The 16,929-nt window shown below is 42.3% G+C and overlaps 1 protein-coding gene across 5 annotated transcripts in view; it reads right to left on the bottom strand.

The window, feature by feature from the left end:
- PDE1C (phosphodiesterase 1C) overlaps positions 1-16,929 on the bottom strand; it is a 1,560,705-nt gene that overhangs the window by 516,963 nt on the left and 1,026,813 nt on the right. For all 5 annotated transcript variants that reach the window (XM_069730297.1, XM_069730300.1, XM_069730298.1 and 2 more), the window contains 2 exons: positions 15,903-16,085; positions 14,596-14,662 (listed from right to left, as the gene is read on the bottom strand). In XM_069730297.1, the coding sequence (XP_069586398.1) occupies positions 14,596-14,662; positions 15,903-16,085 (250 nt within the window). The remainder of the gene's footprint in view (positions 1-14,595; positions 14,663-15,902; positions 16,086-16,929) is intronic.

The raw sequence follows: 16,929 nt of genomic DNA, 5'->3' as shown, positions 1-16,929 counted from the left end.
CAAACGAACCACATGCTGAAAAAATAATGGAACCAGATCTGAGGAGGAAGGCAACTTAGGCAAAGGTACCAGATGGACCATTTTTGAGAACCGGTCACAAACAACCCAGATAACAAACATCTTCTGGGAAACAGGAAGATCCAAAATAAAATCCATGGAAATATGCGTCCAGGGCCTCTCAGGGACTAGCAAAGGCAAAAGCAACCCACTAGCGCGGGAACAGCAAGGCTTGACCCGGGCGCAAGTCCCACAGGACTGCACAAAAGCACGCACATCGCGCGACAAGGAAGGCCACCAAAAGGACCTAGCAACCAAATCTCTGGTACCAAAAATCCCAGGATGACCAGCCAACACTGAACAATGAACCTCAGAAATTACCTTACTTGTCCATCTATCAGGAACAAACAGCTTCCCCACTGGACAGCGGTCAGGCCTATCAGCCTGAAATTCCTGAAGCACCCGCCGCAAATCAGGGGAGATAGCAGAAAGAATCACCCCCTCCTTAAGAATGCCAACCGGCTCAAGGACTCCAGGAGAATCAGGCGAAAAACTCCTAGAGAGGGCATCAGCCTTAACATTCTTAGATCCCGGAAGATACGAGACCACAAAATCAAAACGGAAGAAAAACAGGGACCATCGAGCCTGTCTAGGATTCAGCCGCTTGGCTGACTCGAGGTAAATCAGATTCTTATGATCGGTCAGGACCACAACGCGGTATTTAGCTCCCTCAAGCCAATGTCGCCACTCCTCAAACGCCCACTTCATAGCCAACAACTCCCGATTGCCGACATCATAATTGCGTTCAGCAGGCAAAAACTTTCTGGAAAAAAAAGCACATGGTTTCATCAAAGAACCATCAGACTCCCTCTGAGACAAAAAGGCCCCGCCCCAATCTCAGAAGCGTCGACCTCAACCTGAAAAGGAAGAGAAACATCCAGCTGACGCAACACAGGGGCAGAAGTAAATCGGCGTTTAAGCTCCTGAAAGGCCTCAACAGCCTCAGAGGACCAATTCGTCACATCAGCGCCTTTCTTCGTCAAATCAGTAAGGGGCTTAACCACACTGGAAAAGTTGGCAATGAAACGGCAATAGAAATTAGAAAAGCCCAAAAATTTTTGAAGGCCCTTCACAGATGTGGGTTGGATCCAGTCATGAATAGCTTGGACCTTAACAGGATCCATTTCTATAGACGAGGGAGAAAAAATAAAACCCAAAAAAGAGACCTTCTGAACTCCGAATAGGCACTTACACCCCTTCACAAACAAAGCATTATCACGAAGGATCTGGAACACCATCCTGACCTGCTTCACATGAGACTCCCAATCATCGGAAAAAATCAAAATATCATCCAAATATACGACCATGAATTTATCAAGATAATTGCGGAAAATATCATGCATGAAAGACTGGAACACAGATGGAGCATTAGAGAGCCCAAATGGCATCACAAGGTATTCAAAATGGCCTTTGGGCGTATTAAATGCAGTTTTCCATTCGTCACCCTGTTTAATACGAACAAGATTATATGCCCCTCGGAGGTCAATCTTAGTAAACCAACTAGCCCCCTTAATCTGAGCAAACAAATAAGTAAGCAAAGGCAAGGGTGTTATGAACAGGTAATTCAGAACCACAATGGACCTTGAAGTTCAGAGCACACAAGGTGACCTGACATTTACCAAAAACATAGGACAAGCTCTGAGACGTGGAAACTCTGCTGACCGCAATCCCTAATCCTAACACACCACACTAGAGGTAGCCGTGGATTGCGCCTAACGCTCCCTATGCAACTCGGCACAGCCTGAGAAACTAACTAGCCCTGAAGATAGAAAAAATAGCCTACCTTGCCTCAGAGAAATTCCCCAAAGGAAAAGGCAGCCCCCCCACATATAATGACTGTGAGTAAAGATGAACTACAAACACAGAGATGAAATAGATTTAGCAAAGTGAGGCCCGACTTACTGAATAGACCGAGGATAGGAAAGATAGCTTTGCGGTCAACACAAAAACCTACAAACAACCACGCAGAGGGGCAAAAAGACCCTCCGCACCGACTAACGGTACGGAGGTGCTCCCTCTGCGTCTCAGAGCTTCCAGCAAGCAAGAAAAAACCAATATAGCAAGCTGGACAGAAAATATAGCAAACAAAAATAACACAAGCAGAACTTAGCTTATGCAGGATAGAGAGGCCACAGGAACGATCCAGGAGGAAGCAAGACCAATACTAGAACATTGCCTGGAGGCCAGGATCAAAGCACCAGGTGGAGTTAAATAGAGCAGCACCTAACGACTTAACCTCATCACCTGAGGAAGGAAACTCAGAAGCCGCAGTACCACTCTCATACACCAAAGGAAGCTTATAGACAGAACCAGCCGCAGTACCACTCACGACCACAGGAGCGAGCTTGGCCACAGAATTCACAACACAAGGGGTATTGGAATTTTACCGTGATCTTATTAAGAAGACGATAATAAATACAGGGTCTCAAGGAGCCATCCTTCTTAGCAACAAAAAAGAAACCCGCTCCCAATGGTGACGAAGAGGGCCGAATATGCCCCTTCTCCAAAGACTCCTTGACATAACTCCGCATGGTGGCATGCTCTGGCACAGACAGATTGAAAAGCCGGCCCTTAGGGAACTTGCAACCAGGAATCAAGTTAATAGCACAATCACAGTCCCTGTGCGGAGGAAGGGAACTGGACTTGGGCTCACCAAACACATCCTGGAAATCCGACAAAAACTCAGGGACCTCAGAAGAGGGGGAAGAGGAAATTGACATCACAGGAACGTCACTATGTACCCCTTGACAACCCCAACTAGTCACCGACATAGTTTTCCAATCCAGCACCGGATTATGTTCCTGTAACAATGGAAAACCCAGTACAACAACATCATGCAGGTTATGCAACACCAGAAAACGGCAATCTTCCTGATGTGCTGGAGCCATGTACATAGTCATCTGTGTCCAGTACTGAGGTTTATCTTTGGCCAAGGGTGTAGCATCAATACCCCTCAAAGGAATAGGGCTCTGCAAAGGCTGCAAGGAAAAACCACAGCGCCTGGCGAATTCTAAGTCCATTAAGTTCAGGGCAGCGCCTGAATCCACAAATGCCATGACAGAAAAGGATGACAATGAGCAAATCAGGGTCACAGATATGAGAAATTTTGGCTGTATAGTACTAATGGTAACAGACCTAGCGACTCTCTTAGTATGCTTAGGGCAATCAGATATAACATGAGCCGAATCACCACAGTAAAAACAGCCTATTCTGACGTCTGAATTCCTGCCGTTCTGTTCTAGTCAAAATCCTATCACATTGCATAGGTTCTGGACTCTGCTCAGAGGATACTGCCATATGGTGCACAGCTTTGCGCTCGCGCAGACGCCGATCAATCTGAATGGCTAGAGACATAGCTTCGCTCAAACCGGCAGGCGTAGGAAAGCCCACCATAACATCTTTAAGGGCTTCAGAAAGACCTTTTCTGAAAATAGCAGCCAGAGCCTCTTCATTCCAATTAGTGAGCACAGACCATTTTCTAAATTTCTGGCAGTATTATTCTGCCGCTTCCTGACCTTGACACAAGGCCAACAGGGTTTTTTCTGCATGATCCACAGAATTAGGTTCGTCATACAATAATCCGAGCGCTTGAAAAAATGCATCAACATTCAATAATGCCGGATCCCCTGTTTCAAGAGAAAAAGCCCAGTCTTGAGGGTCACCACGCAGCAAGGATATGATAATTTTTACTTGCTGAATGGGATCACCAGAAGAACGGGGTTTCAAAGCAAAAAACAATCTGCAGTTATTTTTAAAGTTCAAAAACTTGGATCTGTCCCCAAAAAACAAATCAGGAGTAGGAATTCTAGGCTCTAAAGCCGGAGTCTGGACAACATAGTCCTGGATACTCTGTACTCTTGCAGCAAGTTGATCCACACGAGAAAACAAACCCTGAACATCCATGCCAAAGCATATATCCTGAACCACCCAGATATCAAGAGGAAAAAAAAGACAAACCAGAGCACAGAAAAAAAAATGGTTCAGAACTTTCTTTTCCTTCTTTTGAGATGCATTTAATTCATTTATGGCCACTTGTACTGTTATGATGCGGTGGTCTAGGAGCAACATGGAACGAGCTCTGAAGGAAGTGGTAACTGTACTGACCGCAGTCCCTAAGCTCAACACAACACTAGAAGTAGCCGTGGAATGCTCCTAACTCTCCCTAGGCATCTCGTCACAGCCTAAGAGCTAACTACCCCTAAAGACAGAAGCAGGAAAACTATCTTGCCTCAGAGAAAATCCCCAAAGGATAGATTAGCCCCCCACAAATAATGACTGTGAGTGGAGAGGGAAAAGACATACACAGAATGAAACCAGGATGAGCACAGGAGGCCAGTCTAGCTTGATAGATAGGACAGGATGAAATACTGTGCGGTCAGTATTAAACACTACAAAAATCCATGCAGAGTTTACAAAAAAAAATCTCCACACCTGACTAAAGGTGTGGAGGGTAAATCTGCTTCCCAGAGCTTCCAGCAAGACAGAATTAATTCATACTGATAACGTTGGACAAACATAGAAAGCACTGAACGGATAAGTCCATAATCTGTGAACAGAAAAGCGCAAGCAAAAACTTAGCTTTGCTGAACTGGTCAGGATAACAGGGAAATCCAAAGAGATGTGAATCCAACCAGGAACCATTTACAAGTGGCACTGGCTGAAGAAAGAGCCAGGCCTAAATAGCAGAGCAGAAGAGACGATAAGTGGAGGCAGCTGATGACAGCTAACTCCAAGGAGCAGCCATACCACTAGAAACCACAAGAGGGAGCCCAAGAGCAGAACTCACAAAAGTGCCACTTACAACCACCGGAGGGAGCCCAAGAGCGGAATTCACAATAGTGCATTGCTAGTGGTGGAGAAGAATTCCCAGGGCTAGAGAAGTTAGATAGAGGTTCCTGTGGGGTAGACAACATCTCATTGGGCCCTATCCTATATGCCTTTTTGTAAAGACTGGCAACTGTCTAGTAAAAGTTTGATTGTTTTTATAAAACCTGTGTCCCCTGGATTGATTGCTGCCAAGATTCCAGAAGCGGAAAACCTGGAGCCAATGGAGGCCTGCAGGCCAGAAGTAAGTATGATGCACCCCACACGCACAGCAGTACACCGGGACCATGGCATATATTGTAGAGTGCCAGAGTGAGTGGCATAAGAAACTCACCCACGACTGCTTCGCTTGAGCATGTTACAATCGTAAAACATTCCTCTTCAGAGTGGAAAAATACTAGAATTAACTTTTAGGATTGCTACTTTCAATAGGTGGTATTAGAGTTCAAGTTCTCTTCGTCTCTGAAGAGTCAATTTGCATATTTAATTCCCAGAAGAGCATTGCATGGCTTATGGGTCTCATTTGACTGGCATGTCAGGCATGTCACTCTCCACAAGGAGAAACGTTACCCTTTATACACTAGTCTGCGGACTCTAATACAGCAAATTAGATTTCAAGTTTTGCACTGAGGAGAAGCAAAAATGCTTGTCTGCAAATTGGGATTCTAATTTGGCTTTTATCCTAAGTCATATTCCAAGGCTTGTTGAACGGTCGATATTGACTTTTAGAATTGCTACTTCCAATAAGTGGCACGAGAGTTCAAGTTCTCTTCCGCTCTGAAGAGGCAATTTGTATATTTACATTTCCAGAAGAATATTGCATAACCTATAAGTCTCCTTACCCTGATATATCAGGTATGTCACAATCCACAAGGAGAATTGCTGCCCCTTAGACATAAGGTTAGTTACAAAGATTGGTAAGGGTGACAATTTGGCTTTGTGGCATGAGGTTCACAAGTTCATGCTGTTGAATTGAAACTAATGACTTTGATTAGTGACTGTCAGATCCCTGTCAAGTTAGCTCGCATTAGTTACAATTTAGCAGCATGTAATTGCAATCTTCATGTCGAGCACTCACAGTGGCTGTGATGCCCTAGCCACAGGTCATAGCTGGTAGGGTCACACTACTGTTGGCAGTTTGTAACTGTCTGTTTTTATGTGTTATCACCAGGTAAAAAGTGGCCATGTTTTGCTCTTATTTTATTCACACTTCTCTCCTGATTACTTAGGTTTGTTTTTCATTTTTTTAAGTCTGCTATATGGTTTCAGAGACATAGGATATCTATTTATTGCTATTTTTCATGATCTTTACTAGATATGAGTGGATCAATCTTTGGAGGATTGAGTTTGAATCAAATTTCCTGAAAATCATGGCTTCACACGAATTCAAAAATGTTGAGATGCAACTCATGGTTCACAGAAAAAACAACTGTCCCCCACACTTTTCCCTACACTACTGAGGCATTAGAGAAAGAGACCTAATGTCATTTTGCAAGGACACGCTGTCTTCTTCTTCATGCTCTTCAGATATGACATCTTACGGATTAAGAAATTCTGGATAGAATATTCAAGATGCTGACAATTCCGCGCCCCTCCAAAATCAGGCAAGGGAATCACAGAGTTCAGAAGAGTTGCATACTTTAGTCAGGGCTATAAAACTATGCGTTTCGTGGACGTCCTCAGGTACATAGCCGATACTAACCACATGGTATTACTCACATACAGTATAGAGGGTGGGCTGAACATAGAAAAAATGGGCGTCAAACACACCTGGCGCCCTTGAACGCTGCCGTTATATTTAAAATACAAACATAAATTTGTTGCATATCTATACAACAGTGATTAAAACTGCAATTTGTTAGCATAAAAATTATATATGATATTAAAATGTAAGATTTTTCTGCAAATAAAATTGAAAAGAAAGGAAATAAAAAGTCTGCAAAGATAACAAAACCTTTTTTTCGTAATATTCTCTTGCCTTAATTTCAGACCAGGATTAGAACCTACCATCCTTGGAAACATCGTGGAAGTGAAAGGACCTCAGGGAACATACCTCTGAGCTATTCTGTCAATTGACCCTTGAAGCATAAAAAATTTTGAATAGCTAAAGAACCATCGATATTAGCAGTATAAAAATCAATTAAAATGTATATTGAATAAAATTCATTTATAAAAAATGTATGCAAAAAATAAAAATGAAAAATAAAAATAGTAATAAAAAATGTGGTTTCATTTATTATAAAAAATGAATGTGAATAAATTATTGAATAAATAAATTATGATAAAAGGGTGAATGAATAACAGATACCTCTGCATAATCTTTAATAATAAAAAATTGTGATACAAAAAATATATACAGTATATTTGAATTAACATGTACATTGCAAATCAATTTTAGTGAAGACTTCATTTAATGTGAAAAAAATCTTTTTGTGTGTGTTTTGCTCTATTTATTATAAAAACATTATAGCATTATAGAACACTATACAAAAAATGCTTCTGATATTTCATTCAGCCGTGGTTTCAGGGTGTTGAGTTTATATATCCATTAAACCTCCTTTCTGTTGAGACATTGGATTCTATTGGAGCTCTCGGGTGGAATTAGTTCAATGGGTGAAATTTTTACACACCCCAAATCTTATTTATGGTGCATGCAAATATGATGTGACAAACCATGTTTTAGAAACCCAGTAACCGCACTGTGCCTATGGGAGTTCAGTCTCTTGTGGAGCGGCTGGGTAGTTCTACCCACATTTTATTTGGGACAGGGGAATTCTATAACATATATGACATATTCACAAGACATTGGAGTGGTTATCATGAATTTTTCACCTGTAATCACAGAGCTGAAGTTATCGGGAGTGTGTGTAATAGATTTACAGCACTAACAACCCCTTTTACCACATTGGGTAATACTATTTTTAGGGTTGCTCATAAGGCTGCCCCCGGATTTATCAGGGTCTCGTAATCTGCTGGGTGCTCATATGTTCTTTAGTGATGGGGCTTTTCTAAATACAAAAGAAGGGTATCTCGGTAAAGCTTTTTTTAATATAGGGTCATTTACCAAAATATGCAGTTTTTTCTTAATATCTCCCGAATTTCTTTGTATTGATGGTTAAAAGTGGTAATAAAATTGAGACTATGTTCAAGGGTATTGTCACTGCCTTTCTTGTTGGATCCAGATAAGAAGGAATCTGGTAATTGTTCTCTTTTACATTTTTAAAGGAATTATGGACCGGCGATTCCGCCTTCATAGAATTTCATTGAAACGCTCACTTTACGCATGTGGCTATGCCCACCATGCTTAAAGTGAGCGCTTCATGTGCAGATGGTACCCAGGATCTGGATGAGAGGAGACTCTCTTTCAGGCCCTGGGATCCATACTCATGCATAAAAAAAGAATGAAAATAAAAAATAACTATATACTTACCTTCTGATGGCCCTTTGAGTCCTTTCACCTCTCAGCGGTGCACGCGGCGGCTTCCATTCCCAGGGGTGCATTGCGCAAATCACCTGAAATGACATCACGGTCACACGACTGTGACATCACAAAGATACTTTGTTCAAAGCCTCCCTGGGAATGGAACGTACTGGGAGTGCCACTGAGAAGATCGGGGGCCGTCAGAAGGTGAGAATAACCATATTTTTTATTTTTTTTATTATTTTTAAGATTTTATGTTTTACTATTGATGCTGCACATGCAGCACCAATAGAAAAAGTTGGTCACACTTGTCAAGCACTATGCTTGATAAGTGTGACCAACCTGTCAATCACTTTTCCAAAAGATGCTTCAAATCGCTTGGAAAACACAAGAATTCTGCAAGCTAAAAATGCCTGCAAAACGCTTGTGTTTTGTGGGAAAACGCATGCAAATTTTGCATGCATTTTAACCACGGCAGGGAGTTGCAGAAATGCAGCGGACATTTCCGCAGCATTTCTGCAACGTGGGCACATAGCCGTATAGTGGATATTACTGTTGGCATAAACTGGTTTAAAATATGTTTTAGTGAGAATCTGTTCATTTTTAGTGAAAATAATAATATCTAGAAAATTAATATACTCGTCATTAATTTCTGAATTAAAAGTGATACCCCAGTTATTGTTATTTAAAAATTGAATAAAAACCTGTGGGTCAATCATATCCCTGTCCAGTATAAAAAACATGACATCAATAAATCGTTTGAAAAAAATAATACAATTATTAAAAACCCCTTCATAAATAAAAACTTGTTGAAATACCCCCATTAAAAGGTATGCAAAAGTGGACGCAACTTTTGAGCTCATTACTGTGCACCGGGTCTGATGATAGGTTCTTTTAAAAAAATTAGATTTATGTGCAGGAGACAGCCGATCAGTGGAGAGATAAAATTTGACGCATAGTAAACCAATTTCTAAATACAAATTAACATACTTAGCACAGTGGTGGTCAGTACCTAGCACATCACAAATCAGCAGTTCCCAGTGGAGCACAGTTTGTACAGCAGAGCCATTTCCATCTCCAGAGTCACTGAGTAAATCTCTTGTCTATAGAGTGTAAGCTCTTATGGTCAATGGAATTATCTCTCTCCTGTACAGTGTAAGGTAAGCACTTATGTTCAGCATGGTGTTCTCTCTCGCTTTGCTGTAGAGTGTAAGCTCTTATGGTCAGCAGCATCCTCCTTCTCCAGTAAAGTGTACTCCCTTATGGCCAGCGGAGTCTTCTCACTCTTGCCTCTAAAGTGTAAGCGCTTTTGATTAGTGGGTTTCTCTCTCTCCTTTCCCAAAAGTGTATCTTTCAAACTAATACAAGCTATCCAGTTTTGAGATTCGTGCAGAATTAATTTGCTGCAAATCATATTTTTGGGGAAAATTCAGAAAAGTCAGCAAATTCAAATTTCATAAAATTCCCTCATTTTTAGTTTTTAGAAGAGATGAGGCGATCTTTTTAAATGTAAATTTGCCAGCGTGGACACATTTTTTACCAAAAGTTTAATTTGCTGAACATTCAGACAGAAAGGGGTAATGAGGGGAAAGAAACACATTTCATTTCAATATAATTAATCACTTTTCAGATAAATCTAGAGATGCAATCCAGCTCCATCACACTTGCTGTCAGTCCTGCACCTGATTGTACCCCATGGGAACCATTGATGTCTTACGACAAAGTGGTGAACTTACAACCACTGTACAATGTATGAAATCTTGTTTTCAAGGCAGATTGAAATGTCATAGCTGCTGGGAATTATGGAGAAGCTTTCTTGGCTGCACAATTTACCATCATTAATGCTTCACCAATGTGGGAAATGGTGGTGGAAATTTTTTTTTTGCAAAACGAATCTCAAAGTATTCACATGAAACTGCAAATTTTAAGAAATTCAACTTGAATTCGATCCACCACATATTGATCTGCTCATTCCTATTCTCTATCAAAGGATGCTGCTCACAGGATTTTGTGGGTCACCTGTTTAGTAAGCTCTGCACTGATTATTATTATTATTATTATTATGATTATTATTTATTGTTGTAGCGCCATTTATTCCATGGCGCTTTACATGTAAGGAGGGGTATACATAATAAAAACAAGTACAATAATCTTAAACAATACAAGTCATAACTGGTACAGGAGGAGAGAGGACCCTGCCCGCGAAGGCTCACAATCTACAAGGGATGGGTGAGAACACAGTAGGCGAGGGTAGAACTGGTCATGCAGCGGTTTGGTTGATCGGTGGTTACTGCAGGTTATAGGCTTGTTAGAAGAGGTGGGTCTTCAGGCTCTTTTTTGAAGGTTTCGATGGTAGGCAAGAGTCTGATGTGTTGTGGTAGAGGGTTCCAGAGTAGGGATGATACGCGAGAGAAATCTTGTATACGATTGTGGGAAGAGGAGATAAGAGGGGAGTAGAGAAGGAGATCTTGTGAGGATCGGAGGTTGTGTGTAGGTAAGTACCAGGAGACGAGGTCATGTATGGAGGAGACAGGTTGTGGATGGCTTTGTACGTCATGGTTAGGGTTTTGTACTGGAGTCTCTGGGTAATGGGGAGCCAGTGAAGGGATTGACAGAGGGGAGAAGCTGGGGAATAGCGGGGGGACAGGTGGATTAGTCGTGCAGCAGAGTTTAGAATAGGTTGGAGGGGTGTGAGAGTGTTAGAGGGGAAGCCACAGAGCAGGAGGTTGCAGTAGTCAAGGCGAGAGATGATGAGGGCATGGACTAGGGTTTTTGCAGATTCTTGGTTGAGGAATGAACGGAATCGTGAAATATTTTTGAGTTGAAGTCGGCAGGAAGTGGAAAGGGCTTGGATATGTGGTTTGAAGGAGAGATCAGCATCAAGGAATACCCCGAGGCAGCAAGCTTGTGGGACTGGGGAGAGTGGGCAGCCATTTACTGTAATGGATAGGTTCGTTGGGGGGGTCACCTGAGATGGGGGAAAGATGATGAATTCTGTTTTGTCCATGTTAAGTTTCAGAACTCTAGCGGAGAAGAAGGATGAAATAGTGGACAGACATTGAGGGATTCTGGTTAGTAGGGAGGTGATATCTGGTCCAGAGATGTAGATCTGTGTGTCATCAGCATAGAGATGATACTGAAAGCCATGAGATTCTATGAGTTGTCCCAGGCCAAAGGTGTAAATGTAGAAGAGCAGGGGTCCTAGGACTGAACCTTGTGGGACTCCGACAGATAGGGAGCGAGGTGAGGAGGTGGTGTGTGAGTGAGAGACACTGCATGTCCAGTCTGTTAGGTATGATGAGATCCAGGATAGGGCCAAGTCTGTGCCAAGTAATAATAGGGAATGGTCCACTGTGTCAAAGGCAGCCAACAGATCCAGGAGGAGGAGGACAGAGTATTGTCGCTTGCTCTTGGCAGTTAAGACGTCATTGGTGACCTTAGTTAGGGCAGTTTCAGTGGAGTGGTGTGACCGGAAGCCAGATTGTAAGCGGTCGAAGAGGGAGCAAGAAGAGAGATGGGAGGACAGTTCAAGGTAAACGTGTTGTTCCAGTAGCATGGAGGCATAGGGGAGAAGTGATATAGGGCGATAGCTAGACACAGAGGATGGGTCAAGAGAGGATAGGTGTGATTGATGCATGTTTAAAGCTTGAGGGGAAAACACCAGTTGTTAGTGATAGGTTGAAGAGATGGGTTAGGGTTGGGATGAAGACTGTGGTGAGGTTTGGGATGAAGTGGGATGGGATCGGGTCTAGTGCACAGGTAGTGAGATGTGATCTTGAGAGTAGAGTGGAGAGTCGATCTTCTGTAATGGTGGAGAAGATGGTTTTGGAGGTGGAGGGCTGGGAAGTCAGGAGGAAGGGCTTTGGGGGTTGTTGACCAAAACTGTCTCTGATGTTATCAATCTTCTGCTTGAAAAATGAGGCAAAATCATCAGCTGAGATGACTGGGGAGGGAGGAGGTGCTGGGGGACGGAGGAGAGAATTGAAGGTGTTGAATAACTGTTTAGGGTTGTGAGACAGGGAGGATATGAGAGATGAGAAGTAGGTTTGTTTAGCTGTGGCGAGTGTGGTCTTGAAAGTAGTGAGGGACTGTTTGAATGCGATGAAGTGCTCGTTGGAGTGGGATCTTTTCCATCTGCACTCAGCAGCCCTGGAAGCTCGCCTCAGTTCTTTGGTCAGGCTGGTGTGCCAGGGCTGTCTGTTGATTTTGCGAGTTTTGGTATGTGTAAGTGGGGCAGCAGATTCCAAAGCTTCAGCTATTGTGGTGTTATATAGAGCGGCATTTGTCTTCCGCATTGTATAAGGAACTTATATCTGTGAGAGGGACGGGGGATTCAGAGAATGAGTGTAGGTCAAGGTGTTTACGATTTCTGCTAGGGTGTGAAAGTTTGTGGGGTGGGGATTGTAGACATGGAGTGGAGAGGGAAGAGATTGTGAGAAGGTTGTTGTCAGAGAGAGGAAGAGGTGAGTTAGAGAGGGAGCAGAGGCAGGTGAACATGAGGTCCAGTGTGTGGCCATCTTTGTGGGTGGCTGTAGAAGGCCATTGAGTGAGGCTGAAGGAGGAAGTGAGAGATAGAAGTTTAGTGGCAGCTGAGAGGGAAGTGTCAATGGGGATGTTGAAGTCCCCATAATGATAGTAAGGATGTCCACGGAAAGGAAATGAAGTAGCCGGGTGGTGAAGTGGTCAAAGAAGGTGGTGGCTGGCCTTGGGGGGCGGTAGATGACAGCCAGTTGTAGGTTGCAGGGGGAGTAGATGCGCACAGAGTGCACCTCAAAGGAAGGGAGGGTAACGGAGGGTGGCAGTTGGATTGGGGTGAAGGAGCAGGTATCTGACAGGAGAAAACCAACTCCTCCACCATGTTTGCTGCTGGGGCGGGGTGTGTGAGAAAGGTGGAAGCCACCATACGAAAGTGCAGCAGGGGAGGCTGTGTCAGAAGGGGTTAGCCAGGTTTCGGTGATGGCGAGGAAGGAAAGTTTGGTAGTAACAAAAAGATCATGGATGTAGGAAAGCTTGTTGCAGACAGAGCGAGTATCCCACAGAGCTCCTGTTAGTGGGACTGGGGAAGCAGGGGCTGGGCGAATGGGTATAAGGTTAGAGAGGTTACGGAAGGTTGTGATAGAGCGTGGATGGGAAGTAGAAATGACTGTGCAGATGTGGTGAGGAGGACCAGGATTTGGAGAAATATCACCAGCAGTGAGAAGGAGCAGAGAAAGTGTTAGCAGGTGGGAGCATGAGAGGGCATGAGGGGGCTGTCTGTGTTTGGAGACAGAGGATTGTATGTTAAGGAACAGTTTTGAGGAGATGAGGTGGATGGGGAGGATTAAAGAAGAGATGGACAGTTCCTTACTTGGTGTAGGGATCAGGGGAGTTAGCAGAAAGTGAAGGATTATAGGGGTGAAAGTGAAAACAAACAAACATTGTTTACAGTGACTGGCCAGTTACCTTCAGTTCCCTTCTGGTTCAATTCTGGTTTTAATTCTACATAATCTTCACACTTCTAGGACACACTTATAAGAATCACACTGCAAACTGAAGTCTATTCAGACTTGTACTATGCAATATAAGTACAACTAAGTGCATTCAGGTGTGAAACAGAGAGGAGTGGTCTCTGTTCATCTCTGTTCACTAATACCCAGTGAGTCAAAATTGGCCACTTTTGACCTCGTGACAGGCCCTCTGTCACCATGTGAATAAATGGAGAAAACAAAAATCATAATAAAATCAATATCAGGGTATGTTCCCATGGTCAGGAAAAGTTGCGGGTTGGACGCTGCATACATGTGCTGCATCCAACCCATAGCAGCCATATTTTACAGCATAGTGGATGGGATTTCTAGAAATTCCATGGCCATTATGCATCCAGAGACGCCCGTGGCTCACCTTCAGAGACAGAAATGCGGCACATCTTTCGAGACTGCAGCATGTTTATTTATCTTGCTGAGATGTGATTGGACACAGTGATTCCACACAGCTCAATGATCATGTGTGGAATCACCTGCGTTCAAAAGCCGGCAGCGCTTTGGACACAGCAGACATGTGCTGCATCCAAAGCGCTGCTGATTACTGACTGTGGGAATATACCCTCAAAAGAGTAAGGTAAAGAGTATTTATTTTGATCATAATAGAAATGGTAAAAATGTATAATTGTAAGCCAAGTAAGGTGTTAGTTTTTGGATTGAAGCAACTGTATATTTACTGTACATCTATTTTATAGTTTTAGAACACTTCATGCAATCTTTAATTATCTGAAATGGTTTGACTACACATGAAACATCCTTACAATTGTTACTCACCTTCAAAACAGCAATGACAGCAGCTGGATAACTGAGCCCAACCATGTTTGATGTTCTTCTGTACATCCTATACAAATAAATTATTGCTTTAATATTATGTTTCCAAATGAGCCCCATAAATTAATTAGTCATCAATATACCAATTACACTGGTACTAATGATGAGAAGGCTTTAGCCTGAAGAATTAGCTGAGTGAAATAATAACTAGAGGTTAAGTCAAAGATGTATTCTCAGGTTAAATATTCAGCTTAAGGATAATTTTCGCTTTAATACAAAAAGTTTGCAAATTGAGTAATGTATTTTCCTATTTTCCCCAAAGTTCTGCAGTTCTTTCAGCAAATCAATTTGTTTTACGGTAATTAGAATGTTGCTCCTCAATATTTCCTGCTTGCCACTACTTAAGGGCATACATTTAGCCAAATATTAACTTGCTCCTACATTCTTATGTGAAGGCTTTCTCTTTGCTAACATAGCTAGCAATGCTTTTGACTTACCTTGTCCAGTGTCACAAAATATGATTTATTACAGTATTTGATACATTTGTTTTTACCAAAATCAAAAGTGGATTTAAAAATAAAAGAAGTAGAAGACTTTCCTTTCTAGGAGTCGTCATGCTTTTAGGATCCTAAAATTTGTGCCTAAAAGTGTATATGTTTGCTCTGCGTGAATCTGGTGTCCATTTTCTTCCACAAAACTGTTACATACATTTTCAGAAGGACACGTGTAGATGCTGCAAGTGTCATTCTTACCATGGAGAACTGTGTAATTAATGCACAGTATCACCCAGCTCTATGAATGTTGCTATACAAATACCAATTTAGTCGTTGACCATATAACGCAAACCCAAAATGTGTTTGAATAACATCAAGTAAATGAGACTAAAGTGCAATACCAGACTCAGCCCATTGACAAGAGTATGTAAGAACCACACAGTATCTCATGCAATCCCCTTATGGGTAAATTGTTTCTCTTATCTTTAGGGTTGGTAACCTCCAGAAACATGGGTGAAGAGCTGTACAGTTTTTTAATATGAGACATTATGAGTTATTGACAATCCTAGCTTTGGGGATAAAAATTAATTTTACTTAAAATTATTTCCGGTGTTGAAAATTTGGAAAACTGGGATATATGGGCAGCAGAACAACAATTGTCTCTTCTTTAGCAATATGGCAGTCACGGCAGGTGAGATCTGTGTTGTCCTTCAGCATACATGTTTTTAATTGTTCAGATCATCAACAAGAATTTTATTTCAATGGGACACTAGTGTCCTAAAAACAAAACAGATTGGATAAAAGATCCTTTCATACCTTTCCACAAATATCCCAGCTTGCACTGCATGAACGATGCTTCTAAACCGCGGCTTCTCCTCTGTTCTCCTCAGCATCATCCCCATTTGTCGGGTAAATGTAGACGCAAGCCAGTCCCGCACTTCTGAAGGAACAGAGTCTGACTGGATGTCACTGAGTTCATCTTCCGTGTCCAGTAAACGCCTGGAGAAGACAAACATTTATCATTTTATGGCACTGCACAAATGTACATTCATGTTATACAAATCAAATAATGTTCTAAACTGAACATGAGGCTGTCAAGAAGCCTACCAGGATATGGTAGGTTAGACTCACATGGTTTCTCGCAGTAGATATACTGAAGATGAGATGTTGTTAGAGCTGCCAAATCATCATTTTACCGTAGCAATGCTACAGGGATGTGAAGCAAAATATAGTTTCTGTTAAAGTCAGTGTAATGCCTTGGTAATGCATGGATTCAATAGTTCCTCTATATTGAGAGTTGACCAATATAGCAGGTTCTTGGTTGATAGAGGAGGCTTTGAAATCCCCTATATTACTTGCTACATTTTATATTTCTAAACCAGTATAGACAGTATTCAACATTTAAACTATTCCAGAATATTAAATTGTTTCACCCAGCTCTGTCAAAATGGTTAGATGAGGGCAGAATGTGGGTGTGATGCCACAGCTCATCCACTTCATGATGATGAGCTACAGCATTCTTTATGCCAGAAATCTTTCTCCAGCCAATGACTGTAGTAAGATTTGTGGGGTGGTGCACGCCAGTTTTCAGATGAGGCTGATTAATTAAAAGGCATGCATCGCCTAATGAATCTGACAGCTCTGAGTCCAGCATGCCCCTTCATCAAGACTGGTGTGAACAACACTGGTCTTGATGTATTGGGGCAAATGTGTCACATATAAGGCTACGTTCAGACTAGCGTTGCACGCCGCTGCGTCGGCGACGCAACGCACGACGCACACAAAAACGCGGCAAAACGCACGCAAAAACGCTGCGTTTTGCGACGCGTGCGTCGTTTTTTGA

This window comes from Ranitomeya imitator, chromosome 6 (genome assembly GCF_032444005.1).
Source record: "Ranitomeya imitator isolate aRanImi1 chromosome 6, aRanImi1.pri, whole genome shotgun sequence".
Lineage (NCBI taxonomy): Eukaryota > Metazoa > Chordata > Amphibia > Anura > Dendrobatidae > Ranitomeya > Ranitomeya imitator.
The sequence above is the reverse complement of the archived record's forward strand: the minus strand, read 5'-3'. Positions and strand labels throughout refer to the sequence as shown.